Source organism: Gorilla gorilla, chromosome 5, assembly GCF_029281585.2.
Source record: "Gorilla gorilla gorilla isolate KB3781 chromosome 5, NHGRI_mGorGor1-v2.1_pri, whole genome shotgun sequence".
NCBI classification, from domain to species: Eukaryota; Metazoa; Chordata; class Mammalia; order Primates; family Hominidae; genus Gorilla; species Gorilla gorilla.
In genome coordinates this window covers 52,028,002-52,042,037 of record NC_073229.2, presented here as the reverse complement: position 1 = coordinate 52,042,037, position 14,036 = coordinate 52,028,002, and the positions used below count along the sequence as shown (strand labels likewise).

The window sequence follows — 14,036 nt, the reverse complement described above, 5'->3', positions numbered from 1 at the left end:
CATGTAGCTATAACTGTAGGACCATATAAAGTAAAAGTTTAGAATCTTTGTGTCTGAGCTCTCTGGACATATGCATAAGAGTGTGTTTCATTTAAGTAATTCCAGCTTTCTAAGGAAAAACTCTTTCTATCCTTCTCTCTTTGCCCTTCAGAACCAGGAGAGGAAGCACAGGACGTATGTCTATGTGCTCATTGTTACTGAAGTGCTGGAAGACTGGGAAGATTCAGTTAACATTGGTAAGCCATCTCCAGACAGCCTGGAAAGGGCTCCTCACAAACAGCCCTTGCCATGCCACAGGTCATGACCAGAACCAGAAACGAGCATACCAGGCTTAGTGGCTCACACCTATAACCCCAGTACTTTGGAAGGCCAACACAGGAGGATCACCTGAGCCCAGAGTTCTAGACCAGTCTGGGCAACCTAGTAAGACCTCATCTCTACAAAAATCGGAAGACTTAGCTCGGCGTGGTGGCACATGCCTGTGGTCGCAGCTTCTCAGGAGGCTGAAGCAGGAAGATCATTTGTGCTTGGGAGTTTGAGGTCACATTGAGCCATAATCATGCCACTGCACTCCAGCCTAGGCAATAGAGTGAGACTCTGTCTCAAAAACAAACAAACAAACAGAACAACAAGAGCTGGATAAAGAATAGAAATAATTGAAGGATGTGTATAATAAAACAAGCATGTACATTTTGAACCTGATAGTATTTTGAAATGTTTAAATGGAATCTGAAGTGAGTACATGGTCCACAAATAGAAGCATGACCCCTAAAAATAAGAAATGTTGCTTCTAAAATCAAACTGGGTCCTTCCCAAAAGGGCTATACTTCTGCACCTCCTGAGCAGATACTGATTGAGGGCCTCTGCCATGCCAGGCTCACTGCTGGCCATGGGGACCATAAGTGAGAGCAGGACCCTGGTCTTGTTCCTCATGACATTTATATTGTTGAGAAAACTGTGTTGGTTTGGTGGTGTGAGTCCCTCCAGAAATCATTTAGTAGATACAGAATAGTGCAGGTGGTTTCTAGTTTTATTCTTGTAAAATATGAATATATAATATATATTTTTATATTTTTTCATATTTTATATGAATATAAAAATGATAAATTTTATAAACTTTTATAAAAGGTGCAGTGTGTACCCTTTAGGTACACCCAGCTTTCTCCCAAAGGAGCCATTTTCTTTGATCTCAGATGGCTATTACGTTTACATCTTTGGAACTATAAACTGTGGTGGTACAAAGGTTGGTTCACGGTTTGATTGTTTACTTCTGAAGGAAAGTATATTCTAGAAAGGAGAACACTAATTTCCATTACAAATTGGCAGACAGATAAAATTTATTTGCCAACATTCTCACTTTAATGTTAGTGTTTGCCTTGCCGCCATGCCCCTCACATTGTTACTCTGGGCAGTTCGTAGCCCTTTGGCTCTTTGATGACTTTGTGTCTAGTAATAATGCAGGGTGCTCAAGGAAATAAATTCAGTGTGGATATACTGAAAACAGACTCCCTGACAGGTGTGCTAGCGCTTGAAAAGGAGACTGCAGTGGATGTGTGGTGTGGCCCTATCCTCAGAGCACTCTCTGTCAGGCAGGAGTCATACACTTGTGATACTACTTTTTTTAGGTACCATTGCTCTATTAATATTCAAACAAGCCTTTCACCTTGTACTCCCACTTCTGAGAATTGACCCTAATGAAATAATCTAAAATATGACAAGCTATGGAGCCTTCCTTCAGATGATCTTACTACCATTATTCTTACTGGTTAAAATTTGCATCTTAAATGTATAACTCAATGAATGACAAATCAATGAATGACATGTGTCTGATGGAATGTTGTCAGCTGTTAAACACCATAGTTTAACACCACCCTGTGAAACTGCAGTTGCAGTGGCTCACGCCTGTAATCCCAGCGCTTTGGGAGGCTGAGGCAGGCGAATCACTTGAGGTCAGGAGTTCGAGACCAGCCTGGCCAACATGGTGAAACCCCATCTCTACTAAAAATACAAAAATTAGCCAGGCATGGTGGCGCACACCTGTAATTTCAGCTACTCAGGAAGCTGAGGCAGGAGAATAACTTGAACCTAGGAGGTGGAGGTTGCAGTGAGCCAAGAATACGCCAATGCACTCCAGCCTGGGCAACAGATAAGACTGTTTAAAAAAAAAAAATTTTTGTCAATGTTAAAGAAAAGCTAATATTGGCAGGAATGTGGTGAGACTGACATCCTGACATACACAAGCAGGACTGGGGATCAGTGTCGCCTTTCTGTAAAGCACTTTTGCAGTATAAATCAGGAGCCCTTGAAAGTTCAAAAGCTCTATTTTTGTAGTTCTTGTGCTAGATATCTTTCCCTAGAAGGTTAAAAAGAAAGAAAAAATGGGGAACTTTTTAAAAAAATAGCATTATTTATAATAATTAAAATCACTGGGCATGGTGGATCACGCTTGTAATCCCAGCACTTTGGGAGGCCAAGGCGGGTGAATCACTTGAGGTCAGGAGTTCGAGACCAGCCTGTCCAACATGCTGAAACCCCATCTCTACTAAAAATACAAAAATTAGCTGGGCGTGGTGGTGTGCACCTGTAGTCCCAGCTACTTGGGGGCTGAGGCAGGAGAATTGCTTGAACCCGGGAGGCGGAGATTGCAGTGAGCTAAGATAACGCCACTGCACTCCAGCCTGCATGACGGAGTGAGCCTCTGTCTCAATAAATAAACAAAAATTAGCTGGGTGTGATTGTGGGCGCCTGTAATCCCAGCTACTTGAGAGGCTGAGCCATGAGAATTGCTTGAGCCTGGGAGGCAGAGGTTGCAGTGAGCTGGGATCACATCGCTGTACTCCAGCCTGGGTGACAGACTGAGACTCTGTCTCAAAAATAATAATAATCATCATCATCATCATCATCATCATCATCATCATCATCACAGACAATTGATGTCCAGTGATATGGAAATGCTTAAGTGAATGATAGTACATCCATACTAGATACTATGACATAATGCAGCCATAAATGTCTTTAAAAAAACACAGTCTCACTGTGTTGTCCAGACTGGAGTACAGTGGCATGATCACAGCTCACTGCAGCCTCAACCTCCTGGGTTCAAGCAGTCCTCCTGCCTTAGCCTTTCTAGCAATGGCAATGTCATATTTTTTTCATAATATAGATTGCTTAAGAAATAGTGTGACATAGGACAGGTGTGGTGGCTCATGCCTGTAATTCCAAGTACTTTGGGAGGCTAAGGCAGGAGGATCACTTGAGGCCAGGAATTTGAGACCTCATTTATACCAAAAAAAAAAAAAAAAAAAAAAAAACAGCAGCAGGTGTGGCACGTTCTTGTAGTCCTAGCTACTTGGAAGGCTGGGGCAGGAAGATCCCTCGTGTTCGGGAGCTTGAGTTTGCGGTGAACTATGATCATACCACTGCAATCCAGCCTGTGAGATCCTATCTCTGGAAAAAAAAAAAAAAGAGAGAGAGAGAAAGAAAAAGAAAAGAAAAAATAACATGAAGTCAAAAAGAACCAGTAACAAAAATTAAAAAGCAAATTCAGCAGCACATTCTTTTAGCAGCCAGTTACTCTTCAGGTGCTTTCTATACTAATAGTCATAACAGACTTGTGAGATAGGCCCTATTTATTGTCTGTTTTATAGATGAGGAAAATGGAGCAGGAACACAGCTACCCGAGGCTGCACAGCTCATTAGAGCCATTTATGTGATTGGAGCCCAGCACTTTGGCTTCAGAGTCCTTGTTCCTGACCATAACACTCTAGCAGAGCTGGTCAGGATTCAGAGTACCTGAAAGCATGATCCAATTTTGGTTGTCTCAAGATTGTTTCTTTTTCAAGTATATGAAAAAAGGGCAGTTGTGCTAGGGTATTGAGAGTGGTTTTTTCTGGTTTATAAGATTATGAGTAGTTATTACTTTTATAAGAGAAAAAATATAAAGGATTTTAAAGCATGGACTAGAAAAGAGTAAGAAAATAGACTGAAAAATAAAAGTGTGATTGTATTGAGATTATTTTTACTTCTTTTAAAAAATATTTTCTATTATGTAGATAAATTCACTCTTATAAGACAACTTTTAAATGAATTACTGATTACAAACCAGCCATCCTAGTAATTCTGGAAGCTGATGCTCGTGTTGATTTTTCCCCCCCTTGGGACAGGGTCTCACTCTGTCACCCTGCTGGAGTGCAGTGGCGCGATGACAGCTCACTGCAGCCGCAACCTTCCGGGCTCAGGTGATCCTCCCACCTCAGCCTCCTGGGTAGCTGGGAGTACAGGCACATGCTACCATGCCCAGCTAATTTTTGTATTTTTTGTAGAGACAGAGTTTTGCCATGTTGCTCAGGCCAGTCTCAAACTCCTGGGCTCAAGCGATCCGCCCACCTTAGCCTCCTAAAGTGCTGGGATTGTAGGCGTGAGCCACCTCATCCGGCCCTCATGTCAGTTTTTACAGGAGATGGGGATGCTGCTGGGCTTTGATCCCTATGTATGTGCAAGCAAGGAAAGCTCAGAGACCCAGGAGGGCAGGAGGAAAACACTAGCCGTAGTTCTCTCTGGAGGGCAGGTTTTACACAATTACTCTTATTAGCTCTTTGGTTTTCAGGTTTCTCACCTTTCTGCATTAGACATTGATATAATATTTGAAGCATATGAAGTGTGCTTGAGTTATTTTTGTAAGGAAAAAAGTGTTAAGAAACATTGCTTTAATGTTTTCTATATTTTCTCAAAAGTTCTAGGCTCAGAAACCTTATTGCTCTTGTACTAGTTTCTTTTCTCTCTGCCTCCACAGGAAGGAAGAGGGAATGGTTTAAAATAGAAGATGCCATAAAAGTGCTGCAGTATCACAAACCCGTGCAGGCATCATATTTTGAAACATTGAGGCAAGGCTACTCAGCCAACAATGGCACCCCAGTCGTGGCCACCACATACTCGGTTTCTGCTCAGAGCTCGATGTCAGGCATCAGATGACTGAAGACTTCCTGTAAGAGAAATGGAAATTGGAAACTAGACTGAAGTGCAAATCTTCCCTCTCACCCTGGCTCTTTCCACTTCTCACAGGCCTCCTCTTTCAAATAAGGCATGGTGGGCAGCAAAGAAAGGGTGTATTGATAATGTTGCTGTTTGGTGTTAAGTGATGGGGCTTTTTCTTCTGTTTTTATTGAGGGTGGGGGTTGGGTGTGTAATTTGTAAGTACTTTTGTGCATGATCTGTCCCTCCCTCTTCCCACCCCTGCAGTCCTCTGAAGAGAGGCCAACAGCCTTCCCCTGCCTTGGATTCTGAAGTGTTCCTGTTTGTCTTATCCTGGCCCTGGCCAGACGTTTTCTTTGATTTTTAATTTTTTTTTTTTTAATTAAAAGATACCAGTATGAGATGAAAACTTCCAATAATTTGTCCTATAATGTGCTGTACAGTTCAGTAGAGTGGTCACTTTCACTGCAGGATACATTTATCTACACATTATATATTGGACATATAATATGTAAATAAATGACTTCTAGAAAGAGAAATTTGTTTAATTTTTCAAGGTTTTTTTCTCTTTTAATTTGGGCATTTCTAGAATTGAGAGCCTCACAATTAACATACCTTTCTGTTTTTGATGCTAGTGGCTGGGCAGGTTGCCCTGTCCTTTCTCTATTTCCCAGTCATTGACTGTAGATATGGGAAGAGTTTAGCTACCTTCATAGTGCTCCCAGGACTCATGGCCTTTCCTTCTTTAAGCTGTATTTCCTTGCCCAGAAAGAAACAGGAAGAAACCTTTTTTTATTTTTTTATTTTTTTTTAACCAAGCAAGGAGCAAATGGCCTCAGCCCAGATCTGTAAAAACAATGATAGAAATTGAATTCTGCCCCACATGTTGACAGTAGAGTTTGAACTGGATTCTTGGGATTACTTATCTAAAAAACTGGAGCATCAGGTCCATTTCTGTCCTGCTGGTTTGGAATCTTTTCCGTAATGCTATTTATTGCCAACAATGGCCTCTCTTTATGTCCATATATGCCTTACACCGTGCTGACCTGGGTATCGTCCATGTGCTCTGAAGCATCCAACTTTACTTTGCAGGTGCATCAATGTAGTCCTGTCCCCGAACTGAGTAACCGTGTTCCTGAAAAGTACACTAGGGAAATTCACCTGCTTGCTTGTCTTTGTAATGGCATGGCACTTGTGATTGCACCATGGAGCATGCTCAGAGCCATTAAATTGGTCTCCCATCTCCCACCAGGATATGAAAGGTCCATATGGGAGGCCACGTAATCACTTATTATAGTGGTTACATAATACACTGGCTCACTGCAGACTCTCTTGTTTTTTGATACAGGTTTCGTGCTGGCTTCATTTGCCAATTGTGTTGTTTACTTCGGAAGTAAGAGGGTCTTGAGATTGAGGGGTAGGGAGGTCTACACTGACTGATCCGTGGCTTAGGACAGGAGATTATCTCTGTACTCCAGTGGCATCTCCGTAGCCAAGATGTGAAATTAAAATCATAGTTCGCCTCATTTAAAAATTCTAATAAAGCACTCAAACTTTGAAAAGCTTTTACTTTTCCCTCCTACTAAAAGAAATGTATGTACCTCATAGCCCTGTGTCATTTAGTGTTCAGCACTTTTGGGAACATCAGTTGGTGAACTTTAAATTTTGCTGTCTACTCACTGGGCACGGTGGCTCACACCTGTAATCCCAGCACTTTGGGAGGCCGAGGCAGGTGGATCACCTGAGGTCAGGAGTTTGAGACCAGCCTGGCCAACATGGTGAAACCCCGTCTCTACTAAAAATGCAGAAATTAGGTGGGCGTGGTGGGCGCCTGTAATCCCAGCTACTTGGGAGGCTGAGGCGAGATAATCGCTTGAACCTGGGAGGCAGAGGTTGCAGTGAGCCGAGATTGCACCACTGTCGTCCAGCCTGGGTGATAAGAGTGAAACTCCATCTCAAAAAAAAAAAAAAATTTTTTTTTTTTTTGCTATATACTCTTAGTTTACATCCTCTCTCCCAATCTTCACACACAGAGCCAAAGAGCAGTTGTATTCTTGGGATGCCATGATACCTCTGGGAAAGGAATTATATTCCCAGGGAGAGGTCCCATTGGGTAAGAACAATACCATGGGACTTGCGTCTGAATGCCAACTTACTATTCACGCGTCCTTCTTAAAAACGAACACACTGTTTCTTATCCTGACCTAGAGCATTCTGAAGTTCTGTTCAAATAAATAAAGGGCAAAATAAAGTAGATTTAACCAAGTGCTAGGTGGAATTCAAAAAACACATTCTTCCAGATAAATTCTACCTTTATGGTATGGATTTGAAAGTACTTTGCAGGAAAACAGTCAGTACTCTTTAAAAAGGGACTGCAGGGCTGGGCGTAGTGGCTCACACCTGTAATCCCAGCACTTTGGGAGGCCAAGGCAGGTGGGTCACTTGAGGCCAGGAGTTTGAGACCAGCCTGACCAACATGGCAAAACCCCATCTCTACTAAAATACAAAAATTAGCTGGGCATGATGGTGCACTCCTGTAATCCCAGCTACTTGGTAGGCTGAAGCATGAGAATTGCTTAAACCTGGGAGGCGGAGGTTGCAGTAAGCCAAGATCATGCCACTGCACTCCAGCCTGGGCAACAGAGTAAGACTCTGTCTCAATAAATAAATAAGAAAATAAAACGGAACTGCAGTGCTAACAGTAATTTATACATTTTTAAATGTTCTGAGTATGTTTTGACTGGGCTAGTGTAACAATATACTACCCTGAAAGTGCAGTTTTGATTGTTGTTGGTGTCTTTGGGTCAGGAAAGTGAACTGTGCCAAGAAGTATTTTTCAGTGACATGAATGGATTCCTGTTAATGCAATTGACTGAGAGATCGTGCTTATGCTTTCTTAACTGACAAAAAGAGGCTTTGTCCAACATCAGAATTGTTGAAACTGGTGCTGTTTTCTGTTGCACTGGGATTCTGATGATCTGGGATTTTCCCTCCTTGGCACAGTAAACACCATGACTGTCTTTATTGAGAATGTCGTCACAGTCCTTTAGTGATAGATTAGTTAGACCCATGGTTGCAATACCTTTATCTCCCCAAAGAAAATAATCAAAAGAAAGCACAAAAGCTACCCTGTTTGCAGAGTATTTCACTGACATTGATTTGTCATTAATTCTACCAGAGCTGACCTCATTCAGGCTTGATAGAAACAGGTTCCTATGTTTAGGGCAGATCCCTAGCCTCTCGCTTACAGTGAGTCTGCATGTCCTAGATTCTGGTTATTGCTGGAGCATCCATTAAAGTCTACCAAACTCAGGACAGAAGAAGATAGCAGTGGATTTGTAAAAATTTTTAGTTTATAAATTACAGTCATTGGGGAAACACTAGTAAGGTCATGTGATCTTTTGGACCAGGATTTTCTCCCTGTCTTCTCTCTGGGTGTGTGTGTGTGTATGTACAGAATGGCTACCAGGAAGTGTCAACGATGTTAGATTTTCTGTAGTCTTCCAGAAACAGTGCAGCCCATAAAACAGGAATCTTAATTTTCCTCATAGCAAATATAACAGGATGGAACAGTTAGTGTTTTGTTTTTACAAGTGTCCACCACTCCATCTGCCCTGCATGGAGAGAGCTCTCTCGCTGCTAGATGCAGGCTGAGCCATCTGGAAGGATCAAAGGGTGTGGGAGTATCACCCCCTCTCAGGCTGCAGAAGCTCTCGAGGGTGGCGTCACAGCACGATTTCCGCCTTCTGCATTGCACTGCACAGCCCCATGGAACGTGAGGCACTTGAGGCCTTGCTTCTTGCAGCCTCTGGGGAGCAGCGTAGGTCACTGCCCTCTGGGAGTGTTTTGCAGTAGTTTTGTAAATGTGTTGCTACATAGTCAAGTTCCTTTGTGGCAAAGAAATATTTTGTTTTGATATTAGGAGCCAGCCCATGTAATGCCTCTTAGGCTTGCTTGCTTAGAAGAAAAAAGTCACCCTTTGTGGTTTTTAAGAAAAAAATTTCTGTGCAGATCTGTTCCTCCACCTGCTCCTTCCCTTTTCTCTACATACAGTGCTCATTGGAGGCTCCTGCTAAACCTTCTTAACCAGAGAAGTTATAGGTATTTGTTAGACCTGAGTGTACATTTCACATGTTATCCTTCACATATTTCTCATTTTCATCTAGTACTTTCTTAATGCCTTTGTTGGAGTCCGCATCCTCATCTTTAAAAAAAAAAAAAAAAAAAAAAAAAAAACAGCTTAGCCTAAGCCACATTCACTTTTTTTAGTTCACAAAAAGGATTTAATAGCCACAATGTGATTTTTGCCACAACTGTTGTGATTTTAATATTCTCTAATATCAAGGGTGGATTTAGAATTGTAGGAAATACCTGGAGAAATCACAGTGGAATGAATTTTTGCTTTAAGAGAAATGAGAGTTGGCTGTAATTGATAATACAGCTTCATCCTAGTCCCATCTGCATTTCAGAAAATAACCCTCATCTTTACAAAACATAGGACACTTGTGGGACAGTTAACTCAAGCAGCTATGGGGAGGGAGGAGATTATGAATGGTGATTAAATAATGCAAATGACTCTTCTGTTTCTTAAAGACTGTGGAAGAGGTCAGACTGCCCAGTTGAGGTGGGCAGTTCATACTGCCCAGTTGAGGTGGCAGTCATTTATTCTGAGTCCTGTTGGATAGAGCCTATCTCCTCAAGGCTACAGAGGCTTCCAGGATATGGAGCTGTGCATGTTAATGGCTCGGCCTTGCCTCCATCAGGGCACCTACCTAACTTGGAGCAAGTGGGAGAGCACCCTAGAGTCATCCTCTGTGCTCTTTCGTGAGTTTTGCAGCAGAGACTTCACCATCCGGAGGAGCTGTGTTTCTGTGTCACTTGGGATATCACCTAAAAATGAAACATTTGATATTTTAAGGTATAAAAAAAAAGTAAATTGGGGAACATTGGCTGCAGTCCCTAAAAGATACTGTTGTCTGTGCATCAGGTTAGCTTGAGGTCACCATAGGTCCTGGGAGCCCAGAGAGTTTAGGCATACTCTCCTTTGGAGGCCAGCAGCCTTTCACAAACCCTGCCTCTAAAAGGGCGGTTTCACATTTGACCATGTTTTTGCATTAGCCTCAGAAACTCTTGTCTTTAGCTGATAACCTTTGAGGGATGTGAGAAGCCTAGTTGGAGCATCTGAGAAAATGATACCTCTCACCTTCAAATTAATCAGATAGTTTGTCCTTCTAGTCCCCTTATAAATTAATAAATGGAGGGCTGGGCACGGTGGCTCACGCCTGTAATCCCAGCACTTTGGGAGGCTGAGGTGGGTGGATCACAAGGTCAGGAGTTCAAGACCAGCCTGACCAATATGGTGAAACACCATCTCAACTAAAAATACAAAAATTAGCCAGGTGTGGTGGCACACTCCTGTAGTCCCAGCTACTCGGGAGACTGAGGCAGGAGAATCGCTTGAACCCAGGAGGTGGATGTTGCAGTGAGCCGAGATCCCGCCACTGCACTGCAGCCTAGGCGACAGAGCAAGTCTCCATCTCAAAAAAAAAAAAAAAGAATCCCATTTTGTGATGATTTGGGCACACTACTTGAGCTGAGGCTAGCAGTCACATGATTTTGGCTGTCTCTGACCTGAAGCTTTTGAAGTAAGGTTATATCTCTTCCCTGAAGCTTTGTTTACAGTGGTAATTTGGTGAGTTTGAGCTTTGAGCTTGTCTTAGAAAATAAGACTGTCCACCTGGGGAGGGGAGCTTATAGGGAACCCGTGTTAACTCAGAATGCTGAAGAAAGTGCTTTTAGCCAACAAAAGTAAGATTACTATCTAGAAGGTGGAAAGAAGTCATTGCTTCTGTTCCTCCAGCAGTCAGTTGACTCTAGGTTTCCTTTGGTTTATATCCCCAGTTCTTAATACTAAAACTTATTTGACTTCCTATCAGGAAGCACACAAAAAAAGTGTCATTTAAAACCCTGGATATAGGCTTTAAAGGATACAAAAACAGCAGCATTGTCGTTTTGCCAGGTTCATCACCATTTTGATGTGCTACCCATCCTTCCACCCTCCCTTTCCTGCCCCCAAGCCTCCCAGCCAGGCCAGATGTGAAGATTCTATTAATCACTGTTTCAGAGAACATTAATTCTTGTATAGAATAATTATCTACTAAATTGCTTATTATCTGTGACTACCTTGCAGAGGACATCTCAACAGTGCAGTAAAATAGCTCTCCTAGACTTGAGCTTCCAGCCAGGCATTTAGATCACTCTTAAGCCTTTGTGGAATTCTGAGGAAAAAAAGCAAGATGCCTCAATGCCAATGCTGGGCCTTAAGATTCTACTCCCCTCTCTGTAGGGTGGGGCACGTGGCTCAGCTTTGGAAAATCATTTTGCCAGTAATATTGCCTGTGAATCCCTTTAAGAAGTCGTCCTGATCTGAGCCTGTCTTCCTGAGCACTTTGGTGCTGAATTGAAAATGGTAAGCTAAAGCAGTGACAGATCCACGTAGCCTCTTTAACCTCTTTATTATCTTGCCAAAAAAGAAGTTTCTCAGGTTAAACCTTTGTCTTTAACCTCCCTTTGTTGTGGAGAAAATGTGTCACTAATCAGTGGTCCAAGGGATATCTAGCTTTGGTTACTCAGTTCCTGCAGCATAACAGATACGACTTATGCCAGGGAAGGTAGAGGCTGATTATGGAGACACCCAGGAACAGGAATAAGAAGGGATAGGTCTGCTCCACGTAGAACCTCCCCAGATCTGAAGTTAAGTCTTGGAGAGTTTCCAAAGTGCTGAAGTAAAAAGGAGACTTGGAGGGCCTTTGCTTAATGAGCAAGAGGCTTGTGTCCTCCCAAGAACATGAAGGAGTTCAGAAGGGAGCTATAGCTCACAGACAGAAACCTGCCCGCTCACCCCATCCCTCGTGACTGGGAGCATGTTTGCTCAGAATTTTCTAAGAGGACTCTCCCTTCAAAAATCCAATTTGCTACCAGAATGTTGTTTAGCCTCTGAGAATCTCACTCTTTCATTTCCATCTGTGAATGGACATAGATGTGTTGCTCAGGGATCAGAAACATCAGAGTCCAGGGCCCAGTGGCATGGTGTTGCATTAGTAGTTAGAAAAGTAATTGGTCAACTCTACTGTAAAAGAAATAAGTATGTAGTACAGTTTTGTAAATGTCAGGTCTGTTCTGTTGTTTTGTGATCTGAAGACTGTCAAACTGGTTGATAATCAAAGAAAGGGTTGGTGGTTAGAATAAGTAAAATTTCAGTTAGAAAGATATAGCTTACCAGTTTTCCATGTGCTTAAGGAAGTCAAGAGTATTTCAGGATGTTGAGAACTGTTGTAAAATGGAATTGAAGCAAGTGTCTCTCACCTTCTTAGGTGTATCAGAGAGAGGAAGTGGAAGGCCAGTAGTAGCATCTTCATACTTACTTTTGCCAGCCCAGCCTCCATTTCAAAGACTTTGTCTTCCATCCTATCCAATGACATGGTCAGGGATGGGCTCTGAGGAGGCAGTGAGGCCCCACCTTGGTTTGCTCCACTGTGGTGTGTAGTCTCCAAACAGCTTAAGGGTTTTTAAGTTTTCTCACGATTACCTCCACTCCACTCATCTACCATCAGCATCAGAAAGGTTAACATCCCTGGGACCATGCTACTTATAAAAGAGATGAACTAGTGTGCTTTCTTCTCTTTTCCAGGTGTGCCATCCATATACAATCTCCTCTTGGCCAAGTTCAACAAATGTTTCCAGGGAACCCCGTGGGTTGAGGCAAAGTAGCCAAGATGTATTGAGTTAAGTTTTTCTAGAGGACAAAAGTATTTCTTGTCCCTTTTCCCTCATGCTCATATGTTTTAGCTGAGGCATAAATGGCCAAGTTGAGTAATATCTGTGGAACTGAGACAGCCAGGGACCCATGTGTACCCAGGGACCAGTCCCCTGGGGAATCACACAGTGGCTCAGACTAGACTGCTCTATCCCACCAGAACTCTGCTGCTGTTCATTTCCATCAGGACCACCCAGGAAAGCAAATAAGTTAGCCTTCTCATCATTAGGTCACCTAATCTCTTGGGCTGCAGGATGAGAGCATATATAGATCTCCTGTTTAGAGAGTGTGTTCATAATTGTAGAAAGGGATAGAAAATGGAATAACCAAGAGGCTGTGTCATTTTTGAAGAGGACGGCAAGGATGACCTCAAATGAGCTCAACAAAACTGGGAATCCAAGGAATGGTGCTTGTAGGGAAAGAGAGGTCAGTTGTGGTTCTTAAACCTCTTGGCACCTTGTGCGGGTTATAAAACAAGGAGCTGGAGTAAAATTGCCCTTACCCCCAATCCAAATGCTGTCCAGGATTTAGGAGCTACCCAACCTGTGGTTATATGGTGTTGGTTTCCATTTTTTGTTTGTTTGCTTGTTTCCAAAATAGCCTTGCTTGGTACTGCATGGAAAGTTCAAGCTTTTCTTCTTGCCCGCTCAGGGCTGGCCTCTTCCCCGTGTCTTCACAGCGTCCCTAAGGAAGATTTTTGCAGCACTCTCTGGAGCTGAGGGGAGTGAAATTTGGTCCAGAGAAGGCGGAAGGAAATAGTTTTCCTGTTTCCTTTTCTCGAGGTGGATGTCCTCAGGCTTCCTTCACACCTCCTTCCCATGGGTGCGGCTGGCAGTACAGTCAGGCTGTGGAGGAGGGCTGAGAAGAAAGGGGCACTGGTCCAGCCCCAGGTTTGGTCTGAGACAGGTACACAGCAGATACCATCCCACCTTCCTCTCTTAAGAGCAGGCCAGCCACACATATAACCCTTTCCCTACTTTACTAATGTATCCCTTATGTGGTACCAGCAATGGAGGACAGGCAGACTTACCCCCTGCCGTCTAGAGAGAATGTTGTTACTACCCGTAAAACTTGACCACCCCCATATCCCACTCCTTTTTGTAAAAACAAATGCTTAAACCTGTGAGCCTGCCGTTCCTTTCTATGTGTTAATCAGTTTCCTTCCATTTGAGCTGTGTGGGAGGGAAGGGCATTGAAATTGTAGGTTGTAATCTTGTGCCAACCAATAAAAACCAGTATTTCACACACA

The 14,036-nt window shown here is 42.9% G+C and overlaps 1 protein-coding gene across 2 annotated transcripts in view; it reads left to right on the top strand.

The window, feature by feature from the left end:
- NUDT3 (nudix hydrolase 3) overlaps positions 1 to 14,036 on the top strand; it is a 113,010-nt gene extending 98,974 nt beyond the window's left edge. For both annotated transcript variants that reach the window (XM_019029155.4, XM_055390216.2), the window contains 2 exons: positions 152 to 236; positions 4,793 to 14,036. In XM_019029155.4, coding sequence (XP_018884700.1) covers positions 152 to 236; positions 4,793 to 4,971 — 264 coding nt within the window. In that variant the 3' untranslated portion in view covers positions 4,972 to 14,036. The remainder of the gene's footprint in view (positions 1 to 151; positions 237 to 4,792) is intronic.